The sequence below is a fragment of the Tigriopus californicus genome, chromosome 5 (assembly GCF_007210705.1).
Source record: "Tigriopus californicus strain San Diego chromosome 5, Tcal_SD_v2.1, whole genome shotgun sequence".
NCBI classification, from domain to species: Eukaryota; Metazoa; Arthropoda; class Copepoda; order Harpacticoida; family Harpacticidae; genus Tigriopus; species Tigriopus californicus.
Window position 1 is genome coordinate 13,163,241 of NC_081444.1, and position 19,617 is coordinate 13,182,857.

The following is a 19,617-nucleotide window of genomic DNA, read 5'->3' on the forward strand; positions in this document are numbered from 1 at the left end:
ATTCATCTTAAATAGAGTGTTATTGAAATGCCGAAAGGAAGGCTTCGCCACATAACAAAACTGCATAAATATATGAATGAAAAGAAAAACAAACAAATAATGCCAAATGCATACAAACAGACTCAACCCATGATCAACATGGTTTGATTGAGCTTTAAGAGTAACACTGAAAAGCCAAAATTTGGTCAGCGGCTATCCCTCGTTTGTCTTCTTTGTTGCCTCTCCAAATCCAAGGCTGGTGAGTTGAGAGCTCAGCAATTGCTCCAACTTTGTCTTGGACGATCCAAAAATTGGCGAAGGTGTTGGTGCATCGTCACTCGCTTCAATATCACTGACAGGCTTCTTGTTCAGCTCTTCATTAGAGGATTCAAGATAGTCGTCATCATACTCATATTCATCATCATATTGGTACTCCTCGTCGTATTCCTCGTCATATTCCTCCTCATCTTCTGGTTTCTTATCTCGGCTTTCACGATCCTTTGTGTCCTCTTCTGAGCTACTCCTAGAATCGTCGCCGTCTTTGTGCGAGTACGCGCCTTCTCTCTAGGGTTCTTCGTCGTAATAGTAATACTCGTACTCTTCTGTTTTGGGCTCTTCAATGGACAATGGAACTCGAATGAGCTTCAGCGGTCTCGGGGTAAGGACTGATGAGATTGGCCTTCGAGCCAAGGACTTAGGCCTGGCAGTCGGGCCTCTGAGTTCCAGGGGAAGATTGGGCTTCAGAATAATTGGCTTCCGATTGAGGATCTCTTGAGTCAGAACTTTGGGTTTTGGTGGAGGAGGACTCGTGGGCCGATATATATGAGGAGCCACGGTGCTGCGATGAAGAGGGTGAGGACTTGGCCCATGATTTAGTGCGTGATGCTGAAACGGTCCGTAGGTCGGTCCCTGGCGTAGATGCGGGGGTAGCTGAGGACCGAAGGTGGGCCCATGATGTGGGCGGTAGGTTGGCCCATGGGTAGGGCCAAAAATGGGTCCATGAGTGGGGCCATAGCTTGGACCATGGTTTGTGTGATATCTGGGAGTTGGATGTGTCTTCTTGGGTAAACCTCTGACCTCTTCTTTGTTTGGACTGGCTGTGGCAAAAACTGCCGTCAGCTCTTTATGTGAATGTGGCTTAGGAGATGAATGTGAGAAGACAGTCGGTGTGGGGGTGGGAGGTCGATGAGGCTGGAAAGGCTTTGCAGTGGTGCTATGAAAAATGGGAACCGCTGGAGTGGGTTTCAACGGGGTGGTGAAGGAATCTCGATGAGCCTTGGGGTCTAGGATTGGATGATGCCTTGGAGGTTCTTGATGATGTTGATGATCATGATGTTGCCCCTTGCCAAACTTGACTAGATCCAAATGACCGGGCGGTGGCAAAGCTTGAACTTGATGTAAGTGCTCATTTTTAGAGTAGATTTCATGAACCAAATCAAAAGGACTCAGGATACCCTTTGGTTCTTTGGGCTTGGGCAAGGGACCCTTTGACTCATGGAAATGTGGAACATGGTGCTTCTCATGTTCAAAAGGGAATGGAGTTGGACGAGGATGATGGTGTGGGTCAGACGAATGGTGGAAAGGTCTGGGGCTGGGGGCTGGTGGTGGAAAGTAAGGTTTGTGTGGCAATTTAGGCAAACCTTTCACGAGATCTGAACCATTCTCGGAATGAGGAACAAATGGAAGATCTGCGGGATTGGTAGTGGTAAAGATAGTGTTCAAAATAATTGATGGCGTCACATATTTACCGTAGTGTCTTGGTGCCAATGTGGTGGTGGCATGGAAATAGTGCAAGGGTTTGGCAGGCAAGGGAGGAAGTGTGGACACCTCCTCCGGTGGGTTCGTGGTTAAGAGATAGCTATTAGGTGTCTTGGTAATGGCGTGGGCCAAGTCATGGGCGTGGTCATTGTGAAAAACGGGGGAATGGCTTTTGGTGGTGGTTTGAATTAGGTTCGGTCCAGGAGTAGTATGATCATAAAAAATGGGGACCGAGGTGGGTGGAGTGGAAGAGTGCGAAATGATTGGGTGAGGGGTAGGTGAGGGTGTGGGGCCGTAATGGTTGCTAGGCTCGTCTATTGGAATATGCTCTAGGGGACCGTAATTGTCTTCAGGCTCATGTATTTGAGGATGCTGAGGAGGACCATAATGGTCAGCAGGCTCGTGAAGTGGAGGATGCTGCGGCGGGGGACCGTAATTCTCAACCGAGGCAGCCTCTGGTGGACCATAGTTTTCCTCTGGGACAGGGTATCCATAGCCGTCCCCGGGTAGTGGAGCACCATAGATATGCAAAGGCTTCGTTGGAGGCCCATAGTGGTCACTGGGTGCATCAAGTGACACCGCTTGCCCATCCGGTAAGGGAGCACCGTAATGAGTGTCTCCTTCATGCACAGGGATTGGTGGGAAGGGAAGATCGTGTATGGGCTCAATTGGTGGAAAGTGGGATAGTTCTGTGGGTTAAGTACCAAATTTTTTTTTGACTAGGATTTGAAAGTGTATTGATAACAAAAGGCTACGGTACGTACCTGGTCTGTGTGGATGATGTTGACGTTGAGGATCGATCGGAATGTTTACTTGAAGTGGTCCAGGTGTGGGGGCATGGGGATCCACATGAATGTCAATCTTGATTGGAGGTCCATCAAGATCATTCAAAAATCCATGTTGGACTGGAATGCGATCTCTGACCGGAAAATGCGTCAAATGGGACAAGTGACCACGCTCCGGACGCTTCAGCTCCTTCAGGCTCTCATTTTCTTCATTTTCCAAGTTTACTTCGATTGAGTCGTTATTTTCTTGAGTTTTTTCTCCCTTTTTGATGACCGGAAAATGCGTCAAATGGGACAAGTGACCACGCTCCGGACGCTTCAGCTCCTTCAGGCTCTCATTTTCTTCATTTTCCAAGTCTGTTTCGATTGAGTCGTTATTTTCTTGAGTTTTTTCTCCCTTTTTGATGACACGCACGGGCTTTCTCGCTTTGTTGGGATTTCTAGCTCTGTTCGGATTAAAATCGTCGCCACCTCGGTCCCTGGGTTTCTTTCGGATTATTTTGACCATGTTTTTGCGGACTTTGTCATTTTTGTTAGGTATGTCAAACGCCACCTCCACTCCATTCATTTCAATCTTTTGGAAGCCTACTGACCCTTCCTTATGTTTAGAGTCGGCTTTTTTCTGTTTCTTCTCCGCAATTTGCTGGAAAGATGTAGGGGGTAGCATATTTGAGGTAATCTCATTGGGTTTGTTATCCCCAGAATTGTCATTGGCCTTCTCTTTGATGATTCCGGAATCGTGGTAGGGAGGCCCAAAAGGTGGAAGATCTTTGCTCGTGTCTTCTACACTCGAAACCTCTTTGGACGCTGAGGAACCTCGGGTGAAATGCCCCGGAACAATTGGTGGTTGAGGTTCCGGTTCTGGTCCGATAGTGAATGTGCCAGAGTAGATTACATCGTTTGATTGACGCTTTGGTTTGGGCGAAAGTTCACCTTGTTTGTCCATAAATTTTGAATCCTTTGACTTGGACTGAGATGCCATGAAACCGACCATGGCTCCGTTTTGGCTCTCGCCACTCATGTAGCCATCTAATGTGACGGCTGAGCTGAGTTTCTTGGTTTTACCCCCTTGGCCTTCTGACAAAGATCTTCCTTGGCCTTGGGAGCTATCTACCGGGCCCTGAACTGGTTGGAAACCTGAGAAGAAATCCCGCATAGGAATGGTCCCCCCGGACGATTCGGATTGGATTTTTTTAAAGCTCAAATTCATCGACGACCCCCCTTGATCCATATCATCTGGTCCGATTGCCCCCTGTGTTGTTTGGCGTTTCCGGGGGTCATTAGTCCTACCAGGGTTCATGTGATGCTGGATTGGTTTAGGGGCATGCCTGAAACGTGTCATGGTGATGATTAATTTTTTCTCACTCCAACCTTTAGAGATGGTTTCAATTCAAGTGCATACAAAGAGTTTGCCTTGGACTCGTCGGTGTTCGGAGGTGGGTGGATTTGACTTCGGGATTCTCTCGTCATTGTTCGGTATTCCTGAAAAATGGTAATTTCGTTGTTAATCATTGTCATAGGAGGCAAAGAGTCTCAAGTCAAACAAGGCTCGATGTCGGAGTGTCCTTCAATAATTGGACACCAATTTCCTTCCTGGCCAGTGAGGAATTTACATGCAATTGTCGGTCCAGTCCTCGGCCAGAGTCTCCTTTAATGTGAACATTGCTTGCATGAGTGCTTTATCCATCAAATATCAATGTCAATCTTCATTTTGGCTTGACCACAAGCGCTCCACACAATGGATTGAATTCATGAATTTGATTATGAATGATTTGTTCCATTGCGTTTTGCTCAAAATCCCGACTCGAAAAATTCTTGAATGTTGTTTTAGAATAATCTACTTAAAGGTGTGTTTGTTATTCGGACACTCCTTGTAATGTCAATTGTCCATATGGCGTTACTTAGAGCCGATTAATCAAGTTTCGGACATTGATACTTGCAATATGTGTTTTTTTGCTCACAACAAAACGTCACCTTGACAATTTCAAAGGCATGAACTGAATTCAACGGAGCGTAACTGCGATGTTTTTTTCGCTTGAAATTTAGAATACCCGGTTTTCATTATTAGTGTATATTCTTCAAAGACGTTAGGCGGAAGATGTTCAACAAATTATCTATGGTCTCGTCAAACTGTTCGTACACTTGCTGACTTTTTCAAGACTCGTGTCCAATATGGACACCTAATTATTCAGCTTTCCCACGAGGTACAAACCAGGTTTGAGATTGCGGTGAGTGGTACAAATTGCATTCCTTTCAATTTAACCGTGGCAAAATGGAGCAAGACTGCAGTCGTTCAAAATTTTATTCGACCACCGTCAGGAAACTAGTCGTCTTGGCCTTCAGATTATTCTAGATTCACAAATATCTAATGACTTCCTCGTGAAATTTGCAAAATGAACTGCTGAAAGAGAGAGAAACTGCAATTTGCGTCCATGTACTTTGGCATCAATTACCAACAACGGATTTCCAAATAGCAATCGCTCGACTTTTCAACGAGTTGGAAATGACGTAATGGACAATAAGTAAGTAGGTCAATGCATATGATTAAGAGGCTAGGTGAATGGTTTCTTGGTGAAATACCATAGAACATTAAGCTCTATTGTTAGGTGTCCTTTTCCATATATTTTATACCACTGGATTACCTCTTCGACGGTATTCCAACAAAGAATTCTCATAGATGGAAACGGAGACAAATGTCTCGATATTTGAACTTACATTTATATTCGAATTCGCACTTTGCATAATCGAAAAAAAACTGGAATTACCACGTCAAAGTAAAATTGGGTTTGCCCTTCGGTACCTCATTGGAAAATATTTTAACCAAACATTTGAAAAACTTCATAAACACACCCAGTTTTAAAAATTGTGTTATACATTTGTAGTAAGTCTGACCTATACCCTCTAATGAGTGAAGCAATAAATATTGCCCAAACCTTAAGGTTTAACCAAATTAAATTATTATGGACAAATTCGTAAGAGAGATCAAAAACTTTGCGATTAAGGTCAAGATTGATCCCCATTTTACCTCAAAGAACAAAAACGAGAATACCTTGTCTCAAAACAAAGCAGAACACGCGCGAAATCAAAATCCATACATGAATTCAATCCAACACATTGCATGTGTGGACGTGATTTTTGTCTCTTTGACTTTGACATTGACTTTGGCCGCAGGATCGCAAACCACAAGCCAACACTTCGAAGCAAACTGGCTCCAACGATTATGATTGTGTCCGTTCTTGACTGTGCGTTACTGTGTGACTGATCTGGTGGGTTTAGTTGTTCGTTCTGAAATAAATTTCAATTCGTAATCCTCTGCCAAGCTTGCCCTCCGTGTGAAAATGGAACTAAAGGTTAAACACAGAGGTTCTAAGAGCACCTGATGCAATTATTTAGGAAACTAATGTTTCAGCTTATTGAGTCAGTTTGAAAATTAAAAATCTTAGGGAATTGATTCCTGAAATTTACGTTCAGTCTTATTATCTATTCTACCGATTCCATTGGAACCTGAGAAAAATATTCTTGACTCTGTTCCGTATGTGACTCCACTCCTTTCTTTTTTCATGGGCACTGAACCCATTCTAGTCATTTCTGTTGTGATATCTCTCCAGTCAACTATTTTATCATACGGACCATCTTTCTTCCTTTTATACTTGTTTTTGAATTCTGAATATGTTGTTTATACTAATATTTATATGCAGTTTACAATCTGATATGACCAAGAGTCGCAATAAACTTGTCATTATCAACAAAAAACATTGGACTTGCAGAGAGAAAAGAAGCTCCATATAAGTTGTCATTTGCATGATTATATGGCTAATTATACCCAAATAAATTTCACCAACTAAATATTCAGAAACAAGCATAGGGATTCAAGTTGATCTACTTCCATATCATTAAATAGAGCCAAATGAAGGCATCCCCATACATCAAAATCAACAATTGAAAATAAACCACTTATCAAGTCTTTGATAATTCATTGCACAATAATACAGCACCGGAAAGTTTAAACAAGATTAAGCAACTTGCTTTTTTTTGTTATTGTAAGTAGAAATAACAACTTTTGTAGGAGAAAGGTCATTTTTTGACTGATGAGGATGTACCAAACTTGGCATGACCCTAAAGACTTTTGACAAAAACCCAGAGTTTAGTCATATCTTGAAAGAAACAAGCAAAGTTAGGCTCAAGTAAATCCCAAAAAAGTGAACCCAACCTTGCATTTTGGTAGCCTACATTAAAATCAATTTTGGTATGAGAGCTGAATTTGAATGAATATTGTAATGTTGAAGTCTATTTAATTGAAAAGTTTTGGGTTTGGATCAAATTGCGCAAATATTTTGGGTTTACTGGGGGAGTAAGTAGAAATTTGTTGGATTCAGATTGGATTGAGCGACTTTTAGGTTCGGATTGGATTCAGCAATTCTTTCTGGATTCCAATTTTTGATCTGAATGAGGGATTTTTTTTGATCTGATTCTGATCATAAAAATTCGGTTTTGAACGGATTGGGAGACCGTGTCGGATCTAATGCACAACTTGTTAATCAAAGGAATTTAATTCTTTCCTGACCTTATTGAACTTGTGCAAGAATTTGCTACATCAATTTTTACTCGGGATCTTGTCATGTCTTTTTAAGCCTCTAGACTGGTTGAATATAAAAAGTTCTTTCACAATTTGTTTGGACCCAAAGATTGTTGTTCGAAATGGAATAACGATAAATATAGTCTCTCATTGCTACCAGAGCAGCTTAGATAGGTCATAGCATCATCTATGTCATATACTATATAGGCCAGATAGGCATTGCAGGATTTAACATGTTACAAAAGGTAGATTAGTCCATGGACTCGAATGGGCTCTTTGTTTGACCATTCGTTCATTCTATGTGAGAAAAAAGAAAACACAAATTTCATCATAGATCCCTTTTGGACATCAAGTACCCAAGAAAGTTATTTTTACCACCCTCACTGCTGCCTAATCTGGCTTGAAAGAAGTTTACCCTTTAGGAATTGAACCCAAAAGCTGTATACAATTACAGAGACCGAATGATCGAGCCGAAAGTCAGGATTTAGTCGCAACTGCTTGATAACTTTTAGTTTTATTTAAACATTTAATATTGCACCATTTAAAATAATGCACCAAAAGTTTGAGGACTTTAACGGTTAGGCTAAACATAAGATAATTTGCTCTAAAATAAGTTAAATGCCATCGAATTTTAAACCAGTTCACATGGTAGATGAATCATAGGATCCCGACTGAAAAGTCTAAAAGTAACCCAAGTACATGTTCTACACCTTAGTATTTTAGCTACTTTGGCAAACGAATACGATCACATGTCAATCTCACTGTAAGATTCCCAACACTTAATGGAAGCAAAGGTCTGAGGATTTCAAGATGGGACAATTTGAACTTAACTAATGGTTATAAGTTGTCCTTAAAGGACTTGACTTGCAGCAACCACAATTTTTGTCCTCTTTGGCCTCATTCTAGTAGGTATTTAAGAATTTAAGAACAAAATTGAAAACCTTCGCGAACACTGTCTGTAATTTCAGAGTATTCAAAGTGACCTTATTTCCTTCAGCTTGGTTAAAGTGTTGTCAATAGAGTTACTAAAGTAAGCAAACTATACCGTATTTGTAGTTAAATCATACTGGATTACATCAAATGGATTATAGCCCATCTATACGGATAAAGATAAAAGGTCTTTGATGTTCGCTACACTACAGAATATTGCGTGTTTACGAAAAAGATTGTTCTTACCTTGGGAACATCTTTAAGGAATTTGTCGTTCTGCCGTTTAACTTGAGGTTTGCTCTGAGCTCTGGAATCTCTGGTCATCATTTCTCGAGATTCTCGAGTAATGACCTCTTCGTAAGCTTTCCAAGGCAAAGGCTCGTCATTCCTTTTGGTCTTTGGGACCACAGGGTCTTTCATCATCTCCATATAAATGGAATGCTTATTCTTTTTCTGTTTGGTAATCTCCAGAACAGCAGGGAATCCCAAGGGAGTCTTTTTGTAGGCCGCCGGTACAATACTCACTGGCTTGGCCTTTGGGGCTGGCTCAGCGTCCGCCTTGGCATTGGCCTCGGCCTCAGGATCAGCCAGTGCAATGGCCTCAGCCTCAGCCGCTGCCACGGCCTCAGCCTCACCTCTAACCCATTGGTGACAAGTGCTCAGACAGATAAAAAACAAGAGCACCGATTTGAGCGACTTTGCTTTGGTCATGGTGCTCGGTGGTTCATAGAGGTATGACCCCACAGATCTAGGAACATGGAACAATGCGCACGTGAATGAGTATAACGGAACTTGCTCCACATTCCTTACCTTCTTTCCCGTGTTCCCTGTGTTGACGGATTACTTTAGAGACTGTTTCACTGATCACTGAAGAGCAAACAACGACAGGATTAATGACAAGAAATGGTCAAGCGTATGTCTTCATTGAGAGCCAATTGCCAACTGATCCATCTCATTTGAATCCAACCATTTGTTGTCTCGGATGAACAAAATAATTTCTTCCGGTTATCACTCACACACGCACCCTAGAGCGTTCAGGCCACTATTAATAACGATAAAGCGTGACTCTTCTTTATCAACAATTACAGCAACTCGACCATGTGCACTTGAAACAAGCGGACGACAAAAGTTAACCAACGACAACGACCAAACTTCAAGGGATCATCTTTTGCCGCTCCGTTGTTGTGTGCCATATCGATCAATTCCATTCTACTGTACATGCGTATGTACCTAGTGCATGTACTTGCAGACAAAAGCGGCTATACAATACGCGATTCGATTTCAACGGCGGCCGACACATTTGCAAACGAATTAAAGCGTCCTTATTGATGGCATGAAGCTTATTGCACGAGGGGCCCTAGCTTCGTGGTTGCTATATTGATCAAGTTTCTTCTATCCACCAGATTCTCTCACAGATATGGACGATACCTTCCAATTTACACATTTAAAAATTCAGGTATTGCGTTCATGCCAAAAATTAGCAAGGAGTAACTTTTCCAATCTTGAGACCTATGTGGAGGTCTCAAAGGTACAATTTAAATATGAGTAAGTAAATGTGAACGACCAGGTATGAATGCAAATCTCAGTGACAATGAGGGTTTGATTAAAGTACGCAGTGGAAGTCCACACAAGCTTCGTTGGTTCATGGTTGTTGGTCATTTAAGGACATCAAATCGGCTTTTGTTTGGACATTCTTTCGCGTCCGATTCTGAAGATGGATGAAGTAACCGCATATGGGATCTAGATGTTCCGAAGGAGAATTAAGGTTGAATGCTTGCGTCTAGATTAAGATATTTAATGTGAATGTGTGCGGTTTAATGCTGTTTCAGGGGCTGATAACGCCAAGAAATCCGAGGATCCGTCAAAAGCGTGAGATTTGGTGCGTCCATCTTCATGTAATTGGCCTTGAGGGGAGAAGTCGGATATTTAAATGCTGGAATTGGAGTGGATGAACCTGAAAATCAATGTTTGCTCAGGATACACTTCATTTCATATGCATGCACATTAACAACTTCCTCAATTGGAACTAAAAAAAACTTGTCGATCAAGATCACTTTTGATCACAAAAACGACCGACCGCAATGACAATAATTGTTGACTTTGGAATTTCCTTCCTTAAATTGATTTGTACAATTAATAACTCCTCCAGGAGCAATTGTATCCTACTGATTCACAATGCACTCAATTAAATTGGGCATACGAGAAGGGATTTTGTCGCATGTTTTTTAAATCAACCATTTTAGATATATGGATACTTTACTTGTTCGGAACGACTTTTGTTGACGTTCATTGAATTGACCGACTCGTTTATGATGATGATGATCAGCTTTTTTTTTATTATCACTCATGGTCAAATGAGCGAGGATAAGCATGAAAAAGACTATTGGATATACATAAAATGGAATGGCTTAAAAATGAATGATCAAAACGGATGAATAGATTTATAAAATTATGATATGGCAGAGAAAATGACAAGAACACATTCAATACACATGGAATAAAAGAAGAGGGAAAACAGAAATTACTAATGCAGGAAGAAAGGGGGGATGATGGTACTAGAAGTATTGCAAAAGAAAGACTGTGCCAGATTGAATAATTCCTTTGCCAGCTCCTGTCGTTGATGGAATATTATGAGAGTTTCCGGCCAAGAACAATAAGGCATTAACCAGTCTTTGACCGGGAAGCACAACCTGTATTTGGTTTTGCATATTTTTGGCAAACTTCCTTATGGGAATGGGGTCACAGTAGTTCAAGATGGAAAGCGCTATATATCTTATTTAGCTCTCAATTCATGTAATATATATATACCAACGAATTAGAGTTGGCACATCCGCCTAGCCCTTGAATATAGGGTTGGTCAGGGATTTTGGTCAAAAACTTGCCAAGGTCTGACTTAAATCTTGTTACAGGATCAACACCATCATATTCCGTGCGAATATTTGGGGAAGCACAGAACACAATGAAGGAGCCCAAGAAAAAAAGAGAGGTGGACTTCATTGTTTGAAATGGCCTGGATTCTCGAGGGCTTGAAGGTGTCCTCAAAACGCACATTCAGCCTCCACGGTCACAATAATTGACCTTAAAACATGGGTTGGGGCAAAGCTCATGGATACTCCTGAAAACGTTTAATATCAGAACACTGTACAGTCTCAACTGCTTTAATATCTCTCCCAAAACGAAGGCTCTCTCATTCCCGCAATGTTCCGAGTGAAACATCTTTGGACTTGTTCGACCTTTTGCAAACCTTCGGAACTAATTTGAGCCCAAATGGGTGAAGCATTATCAAGATGTGGCAGGACAATCGAATTGTCCAGAGTATTCATCGTGATACTGTTTCTGAAGTTAAACAACGTGCAATACATCCAACAAAATATTTGAAAAGCTTTACCCACCTTCAATTGGACATGTTCATTGAACTTTTCTTTACCTTGGAGGACTACATCTACATCCTTCATGGACGAAACCTACAAGATATCTTAACCTTCACCATCTACTAGTGAAGAGCTTAATGGCTTCGACCCAAAGGTCATTGAGCGGAAGTTCATTCCGTTTCGATCTATTTGAGATGTGTTTGTGCATAATTGGCAATTGGGGCATGCACAGGTATGCTTGAGGAATTTGGTGACCGTAGCATCGGCGTTTTGAGAACAGATTGGACGAAGTTGGGACGTCGCAAGTGAAGACCGTAGAGGAAGATTAGGATAATATACTCCGGAGAATTATCTCGAGAGTGACATTCTTAATGGGAAGGCTATTGCACATGTATGCGATCCAGGCCCTAACCGTGGTTAATGCGAAGGTGAAGGTAATTTTTAAATATGAAGCAGGGTGGAGCAGACCTATGTCGTAATTGTAATTATACTTTCATGCAATTGTAATTAAGTAGGTGATGACATTGACAAACAGAGTAATTGTGATTAATTAAATATGAAAGGGTATAATTGAGATATTTTTTACAAATAACCATAAAATTTCCATCCACCAAACAAAAAAAATTGTGCTTAAAAAAAACCATTTGATTTATAATGACGTTTCATCATTTAATCTTGCCCATCCAACTTTGCGATCTTGGAGCAGAGTCTGTAGTAGTGTAAACTCTGTGCAGGTCAATTATCCAGTCATATCTTGAATATGCTTCACCCATTTGGGCTCAAACTAGTACAACTGGTTTGTAAAAGAGATAACAGGGTCAAAAATCTTTTAACAGGAACATTGACAGTGTGAGAGAGTTCTCGTGTTGGGAGAAGCTAGAAAGATTGGGAGTGTATAGTGTTCAGAGAAGGTACGAAAGGTACTTGATACTGTGCGTTTTCAAAAGTATCCATGAGCTTTGTCCCAACCCAGGATTTAGGGTCAATTGTAGTGACCGTAGAGGCTTAACGTGCGTTTTGAGAGCACCTTCAAGCCCTCGAGAGTCCAAGCTAGTTCGAACAATGAAGTCCACCTCTCTTTTTTTTCTTGGGCGCCTTTATTGTGTTCTGTGCTACTCCAAATATTCGCACGGAATATGATGGTGTTGAGCCAGCAAACTGAACGTGGAATACCCCATATATACTTCTTGAGTTTGACGAAAAGCGCATTCGGCCGAATTCCTTGGAAAAATCTCCAGAGGACACGTAAAATCTCCTCTGATTACTAAAGTTACGTAGAATGCACAATTTCATAGAGGAGAGTACATAGCTGCCGTGGTGGAAGAGCGGCTTCTCCGAAAACCGCATTGGAACTCTGGAAGGAGTTCACTATCCTGGGCCAATTTGGAGAAGCGGGCAGCTAGCACAATGGACATCATCTTCAAGAAATGGTTCTCCAGGGAAAATGGTCCGATGGTTGTCTGGAATGCCTCTGAGGCCCTCCTAGTTGTGATAAAGATGTTGGCTGATTTCATGCACTCTGGTGAGAAAAGATAACTTTGAAGGGGGTTGCTGGGGAGTTCTGTGAGGAGTGGATTGGCTTGGGTCCAGAGAAGTGAGAGTTCAGAGTTTATTACATGTTTTCAAAAGCAAATGCGTTTAATGGATTTTTTTGCATTCAAAATTTCCAATTTACTTTAACATGCCTTTCTTGGTGGCGATCAATTTGGACATCCCTTTGCAAAAAACTCTTTATTATTCTCCGATTGTCGACCATACCTTAATTCATATTTTGCTAGGCAATTTTATAATTCATTTGTACTTTGCATATACCCTAATCTGTAACGTTCAGTCGGAGAGAAGATGACAAAACGTGGGCCGCATTCATTTTTTTTTAATTTCTTGATACATGCCTATATGTGTCGTGATACAATATGCATAACTGAATTCTCTTTTAGACTTATTCTCAGTCACCTTTCATGAAGTTTAATAAAATATCTTGAGGTTAATTTGATGAATCATCTGAAAATTGTTGTACGGAGGAGACCGTTTTTTATTCAATGAAGACTTCGAAGGACAAGCTCTAATTTCAAATCAACCAAGTTGCCGACCCTAGCGAAGGTCTCCATGTTACTCCTGGAGACTTGAGAGGCGTTACAGGATTACACCACACCTTGCTGAATAAGTCTCCATGATCGGGCTTACTGACCATTGATGGTACCAGGTACCAACATTATAAAATGGCAACGGACGTTGTAATATTCAAGATGAATGAACCTCACACCGGCAGTTCTACCAAGGACGTACTTAGGCCTACCTAGAGACCCTCTAGTGTATTCAGGGTGTCTAGGCCCACCATGTTGTTTTTCAATCAACGATTCAGAGTTATCAATTGGCTTCTCGTGATGTTTTAGTAAGGATGTTCATCTAAGGATAATCATTTGATGATTCCTCGTACCTGTAGTAACAAAGAAGAGTTTTGGTACAAGAGAAGTAAGATAAATTGTAGCATTGTTCCTAGGACGGGTCCTTCCAAGTAAAAAATGATTTTTTGTCTTACTTCTGGCTAGCTGCGCTGCAAAACATCCTTGCCAATATGTCCAAAAGAATTAGGGAATATTAGTCAAAATCATAGTCCATAGTGTTTTTTTTGCTGAAGATTCCCAGAACATTGTAATGCCAATCGAGAACTACTGATTTTCTTGGACGGAGAGCTATGGAAAAACAGTGGCAATCTCCGCCAGAAGTTTCCAAAAACGTTTTCTCTCAAATATATGTACACACAGGGTTGGGCGTTATCTTGCGCATACATTTTTTGGACCACAAGATAAGTTACCATCAATTCTATTTGAAAGTAAACATCTGCAAACACTAGGGATAAGACTCGTTTCGATCGATTTACCTACAAGTGCATGTGGCCATTATGATTTAAAAAAGCCGACAGTTGATCATTCCGTTCTGGTATGACAAGCTTTTTCACGGAAAACCGTGTCGATTTTGAAACCGATTTGCGACGTTATTTTCGCAAGCTTTTAACTTTGTAAATATCCATTTCTTTCACAAACATCTCAGTTTAAACAAGAAGTTTCAAAAAAATTCAAGAGGCTCTATACCACGCAATGTGTAGCTCCTGCTCGTTCGCAACTTGCTCATATAGATTATCTCGGAAGTCGGAAAAGACAATACATTCATTCTATTATCACAAGGCCAGTTTTCTGTACACGCCTTATTGGTGACCCCGGTCTTATTCACGCGTTCTGTGAACTTTTGTGCACGACATGGAGGATTCCAAACCCCGAGGCTTGTCCGCAATCCCATGTGACATTAGTGTGGTTACTGTCAAATTGCTTACGTTTTGGTCATCCCAACCTAAGGTGTGGTTCGCACAAGCAGAAGCATTACCATGGACGACACCTCTGCCTACCATCCGCAATCAAACGGAATGGTCGAAAGGCTGCATAGGCAAATTAAAGAATCGGTTCGTGCTCGTGATTTGGGAGTCAATTGGTCGCAACATTTACCCTGGATACTCTTGGGAATTAGAACGGCCCCCAAAGATGATTCTGGGTATTCCCCCGCTCAACTTGTTTATGGAACGACGTTACGGATTCCCGGTGTGTTGTGTCGTCCAGAGAGCCAGGATGTACCCGCTACTGAGATTTTTCGCGAGTTGAGTGCTTCATTTCGGAATTACGTTCCTTTACCTACAATGTTTCATGGCCAAAAACCCAGCTACATCCCATCGGGTTTGAAGACTTGCACCCATATTTGGTTAAGAGTTGATCGCCTCAAACCTTCGCTGTCACCTCCATAAGATGGTCCCTATTTAGTTATATCTAAAAGTGCAAAGACGTTTATCATTGATATTGAAGCCTTAAACCCGTGTCACGTGTGGACAACCCTACCACAAGATCTGGTCGAGTGGTTAAACCTTTCTCCCGGTTTCAATCATGAGCTTAATAGAGCTATGAATGTATGTGTTTATATTTTATATGGGTTTTGTACTTTTCCCCTATTCCTTGTTTCTGTTGGGGGCTGTGTAGCTCTTGCTCGTTCGCAACTTGCTCATATAGATTATCTCGGAAGTCGGAAAAGAAAATACATTCATTCTATTATCAAAAGGCTAGTTTTCTGTACACGCCTTGCAATGCATTATTCATGTCATTCACTCGATCGTAATGGCGCCCAACCCTGTAAGAAGCAATCGCGTAAAACAAATGAACAAAACTTGTATTTGCGATAAGATGAATATCATCTCGTAAAGCTCAGTCTTGCAAGTCTGATATCTGGTTCACAGGAAACGATATCCTTAGCTCATGTGTTAAGGTTAACGTATTAGAGTAATACTTACCATACTGTATACGTAGCTACTAGGCTTGCCTTAACCAAAATGATTTCTTGGTGTTAGTTTGGATCTTGTTTGCAAATAAACCCTTTCGTTATTTGCAGACGTTAAACTCAACCATTGGATCTGAACAGCCTTTTGCAATACCCTTGAACTCCAACCAAGTTCCTTATCGTCATATCGCTAACTATGTACTCTTAAGTGGATGAAACTTTAAATAAATGAAAATCATGAGGGATTTTACACGAAAACCAAGAAAGTATAATTTTTCAACCGTAAATGTGGAGCAATTGCCAAACGGCATTGTCGATAATAGAGAAGAGAAAAAAGACTGAGGACTCATCTTGAACAGATTGTTTTATTGTTTAATCCATACAGCTGCAAGTGATAATGACAATATTGAAAACATTTGAATCCCCATAACGTACCAACAAATCAAAAGCTTTTCCATAAACATAGTCCAAGTGGACAAGCATCGGCACAAGTCAATGGAGTCTCCGTACTTCGTGGTTGCCCACCAGTTCCATCTTTGATAAAGCGTTTATTTCAAACCAACCTCGAGTGTCACTAAAGGGTGTTTCAAATACATTCAAATCAGAGGCACTGGTTGATGCACCCCGGAAAAAAGCTTGACCCCTCTTCTTTAGCGCCACAAGTGTTGGTTTGATTGGCATGAAAAGGTTTTTATGTAGATCTGTTATTTGAACATTTTGGCCTATTGGTGTTGGGTGAGTGACTGGGAGTTGGGAGGGGGTTGGGTTGGATTGGTTTACTTGGGTTAGGTGTGACTGCTTTTATTCAGAGGGGGTTTTCAACTTTGCATTACAATATCAACGGAAATGTTTGAATGGAGATATATCACTAAAAGTCTTTAGTACAGGCACGATAAGTACAGATTTATCAAAGAGGGAAACAGGCTTCTAAGGGACCATTTGCTATAGACTGATTGATTGATTCAGTGATAGGTTGTAGGTAGGTGGGTAGTAACTTTGAGGAAGGGGAATATTTTTTGGTGACTTGAAGGTAGTTGAAGTAAGAACTCGAGAGAAACAGTCTATGGCGTATTGTGTTTAATGTTGTTGGATAACCATGAGGAGGTCGGGTAATTTTAAAGGATAGATTTTGCGTGTGGTTACTGTCATTATGAGTTGCTGATAACAAGCCTCATTTTCGTGGGAATATTCATGCAAAAGCCGCAACACTCACGGCTCATTTTGAAGGAATTGGTCAAATCTCATTTCTGATTTTAAATGCTTGAAAGTTTCATCAGCTATTCCGTTCTGGAAAATGTGGTCATCCCAATTAGATATGTGAGGAAAAACTTCAAAACTCGAAAGCGTGTGCGTGATCAAAGTTCGATAATGCCGCGGAAAAATCATGAGGTGAGAGAGGTTGGGAGATGAAAAATGGAGAGGACGATTCTTTAAAAGATATCCCCTGGCAAAACAGAATGGGTTCAACCGGATTGGATTTGTGGAGAGAGTATCTTGGATAAATTTACCAAAAATAGCATAAAATTAACATGATATACATTTTTAAGGTTCATCTGGTCCCCTACAACAGAATAATTAACGCTACATAGAGACGGGTGAGGGAGGGGAGGGGCTGAGGGACAAATTCAATTGAACTAATTTATGATGAGAGGGCCAAGGAACGCATGAACAAACGTGTTTCTATTTACATGATTGGAATTGGAAATCATTCTTTGAGTTTGCTTGTGGTTTCTGCTTGGAAGGAAGGTGAGTGAGAGCTGACCGGGAAGCCAGCGAAACTCAAACATATGGAGTAATTAATAATATCACACCAAAAGCCGAGGTTAATCGAATTATCAACGATGATGATTCATAGCTACTATGGTTGGTAAGTATGAATCACTTCAGAGGGGAGAAAGGTACATGGAGGGAAAGTAACTCTTATCTAGGCGTGTATCTTGTGTTTTGCTTAAATGTAAGTCATGAACTGTAACATGAGGACTCGAGAAAGAAGACAGAAGCAATCCTCGCCAGTGCCACGCTATTACAAAAAAACAATACCAATTTCACTAAACCATATTACAAATGAGAACGATTGAGCTTAAGCTTCAGCTTTTACGTGATTGCGATATGAATCGATAAAAATAAGGGCGGAATTATGGTAATAATCAGAATAGCGTGAAGAGCAAATCGAGTTGGAGTGCTCTGTTAATTGATTATAATATTCTAACACAGAGAACGGAAGAGGGAAAGCAAAGGCAACGGCCAATGTTTGAAAGGACCCATTTTGTACAATCCCGTTTTAGTTCGAGGACAACGAATCAACCCCAGTTGTACACTCAATATGGTCATCAATGTGATAATGCCCATGAGAAAGTGATACCATGGTATGTGGAGGTGAGAGGACTGCTTGGGAGGTAAACAATTACGGAAGGGTTTTGCATTTTGATGATTGAAATGAGAGAGAGCGTTGTTTTCTCGGACAAATGAAAACAGAGATCGAGTGAGAGGTTTAAAAATGAATTAAATAATTCACCCAAATTTGCAATGCTGGACATGGAGTTTGTTGTAAGTGTTGTTCCCCCGTGTTGATGATGGGGATTATCGTTATTGTTATTCTTGAGGGAAAGGGATGGAAAAAGATCAAAAAGCAGATGAGGGGGAACAATGGGCTTGGTCAACGACTAGATCATCATGGCCCGAGGATCGATGATGATATGCAATGAGGAGCACCCGTGAGCTATTCCACGGACATTCCACTGTTGAAGAAATTAGCCGCATCGCCACGGCAAATTGGACAGGTGCGGTTTGTCTGAAAGCAGACGGGCAAACAAAAATGTCAATAAAAATGGAATCTCACTTTATCATGTCTCCATTTTACATACGAATAAGACTAGTATTTATCTTTTCACAGTTCCTTCCAATAATTACCTTTAGCCACTTGTCCACACATTTGGAATGGAACTCGTGACTGCAAGGCAGCACACGGAGAGTTTGTCGTACTTCGAAGTCGCACATGCAAACGACGCAGGTGGTTTGATCATTCTCTGAGCTGTCTCCAGGATACCTAAAAGACCAATGTTCTTCCTCATTAGGCGAGTTGCTATCTAGCTTTATTGTGAGAACAAAGCAACTGCGTAGTATCATTAAAAACTCGTGGATTCCTCTTAGAAGATCCTTGTCAACAAAGCGGGATAATAATGACACATCTTCCTCCTTGATTTGTAACAACCGGTTCAGTTGGTCAATAATTGGACTAGAACGGCAAAATTACCTGTACGAGGGAAGCTGTTCAATGTCTCCTTTCGCAAGTCCTTTGGGCTTGACCTCGCCAAGTCGTTCGGCCAGATTAAGAAGTGCTTCGTAGTTTTCAGGTTCGTTGACGTCTCCTGTGCCTGCAAAGGTTTGTTGAAGGGGTGTGTTTGAGAGCATCGCCAAGACGTGAAGTAAAAAGCCAGGGTGGTACGGATGGGACATCGAAGCTGGGCTAGCCGGAAATCCGGTGGGGTTTGAGGAAGCCGACATCGAAACAGGGCCGAGAGCACCAGGTGTGGGAGGGGGAGGGGCAGCCATGGAGACACCTTGACTGACTGTGGGTGGAGCTTGATTCGAGGGTGGATTGTTGCGCCACCTCCGAGGCATTCCACCCATGCGTCGTTGGCTCGGGTGACCATTTCGAGGTCGACCATTCGCCCGCGGATCCAACAAGTGGCTGCGGCCGCTTCCGTCCACCATAAGCGGGTGGGCCATGGGCATGTGCTGTTGAGATGACAGAAATGAGGAGGCGTGGTTTGAAAATTGCTGCTGCATTGCAGAGTGGTGGTGTTGCATCGTTCGAGCCATGTGCTCGTGGTGAAAGCTGCTGTACGGCCAAGGCGGCGTGGTTTGAAAATTGCTGCTGCATTGCAGAGTGGTGGTGTTG

The 19,617-nt window shown here is 41.6% G+C and overlaps 2 protein-coding genes across 2 annotated transcripts; both read right to left on the minus strand.

Moving 5' to 3' along the window:
* Position 1: 1 nt before the first annotated feature.
* Positions 2–9,153, minus strand: LOC131880830 (inactive histone-lysine N-methyltransferase 2E-like). The gene is made up of 6 exons (XM_059227539.1): positions 8,839–9,153; positions 8,275–8,776; positions 3,925–4,004; positions 2,502–3,850; positions 1,728–2,426; positions 2–1,667 (listed from the first exon to the last, which is right to left on the minus strand). Exons 2-6 carry the CDS (start codon positions 8,737–8,739, stop codon positions 544–546), a joined length of 3,717 nt encoding a protein of 1,238 aa, XP_059083522.1. The 5' UTR covers positions 8,740–8,776; positions 8,839–9,153; the 3' UTR covers positions 2–543.
* Positions 9,154–16,062: 6,909 nt separating this feature from the next.
* Positions 16,063–19,548, minus strand: LOC131881463 (E3 ubiquitin-protein ligase RNF38-like). The gene is made up of 3 exons (XM_059228335.1): positions 18,970–19,548; positions 18,627–18,762; positions 16,063–18,507 (listed from the first exon to the last, which is right to left on the minus strand). Exons 1-3 carry the CDS (start codon positions 19,536–19,538, stop codon positions 18,436–18,438), a joined length of 777 nt encoding a protein of 258 aa, XP_059084318.1. The 5' UTR covers positions 19,539–19,548; the 3' UTR covers positions 16,063–18,435.
* Between the last annotated feature and the right edge of the window lie 69 nt (positions 19,549–19,617).

What these genes read in the sequence shown, in the direction of transcription:
- LOC131881463 (XM_059228335.1), bottom strand. Translation starts at nt 19,538, where the DNA reads ATGGCTCGAACGATGCAACACCACCACTCTGCAATGCAGCAGCAATTT. An exon ending in GAACAGCTTCCCTCGTACAG is followed by an intron (nt 18,763 to 18,969) that starts GTAATTTTGCCG and finishes TTGGTCTTTTAG; the next exon opens with GTATCCTGGAGACAGCTCAG. An exon ending in GTGTGGACAAGTGGCTAAAG is followed by an intron (nt 18,508 to 18,626) that starts GTAATTATTGGA and finishes GTCTGCTTTCAG; the next exon opens with ACAAACCGCACCTGTCCAAT.
- LOC131880830 (XM_059227539.1), bottom strand. Translation starts at nt 8,739, where the DNA reads ATGACCAAAGCAAAGTCGCTCAAATCGGTGCTCTTGTTTTTTATCTGT. An exon ending in ACATCATCCACACAGACCAG is followed by an intron (nt 2,427 to 2,501) that starts GTACGTACCGTA and finishes CTTAACCCACAG; the next exon opens with AACTATCCCACTTTCCACCA. An exon ending in ATTGGCACCAAGACACTACG is followed by an intron (nt 1,668 to 1,727) that starts GTAAATATGTGA and finishes CCAATCCCGCAG; the next exon opens with ATCTTCCATTTGTTCCTCAT.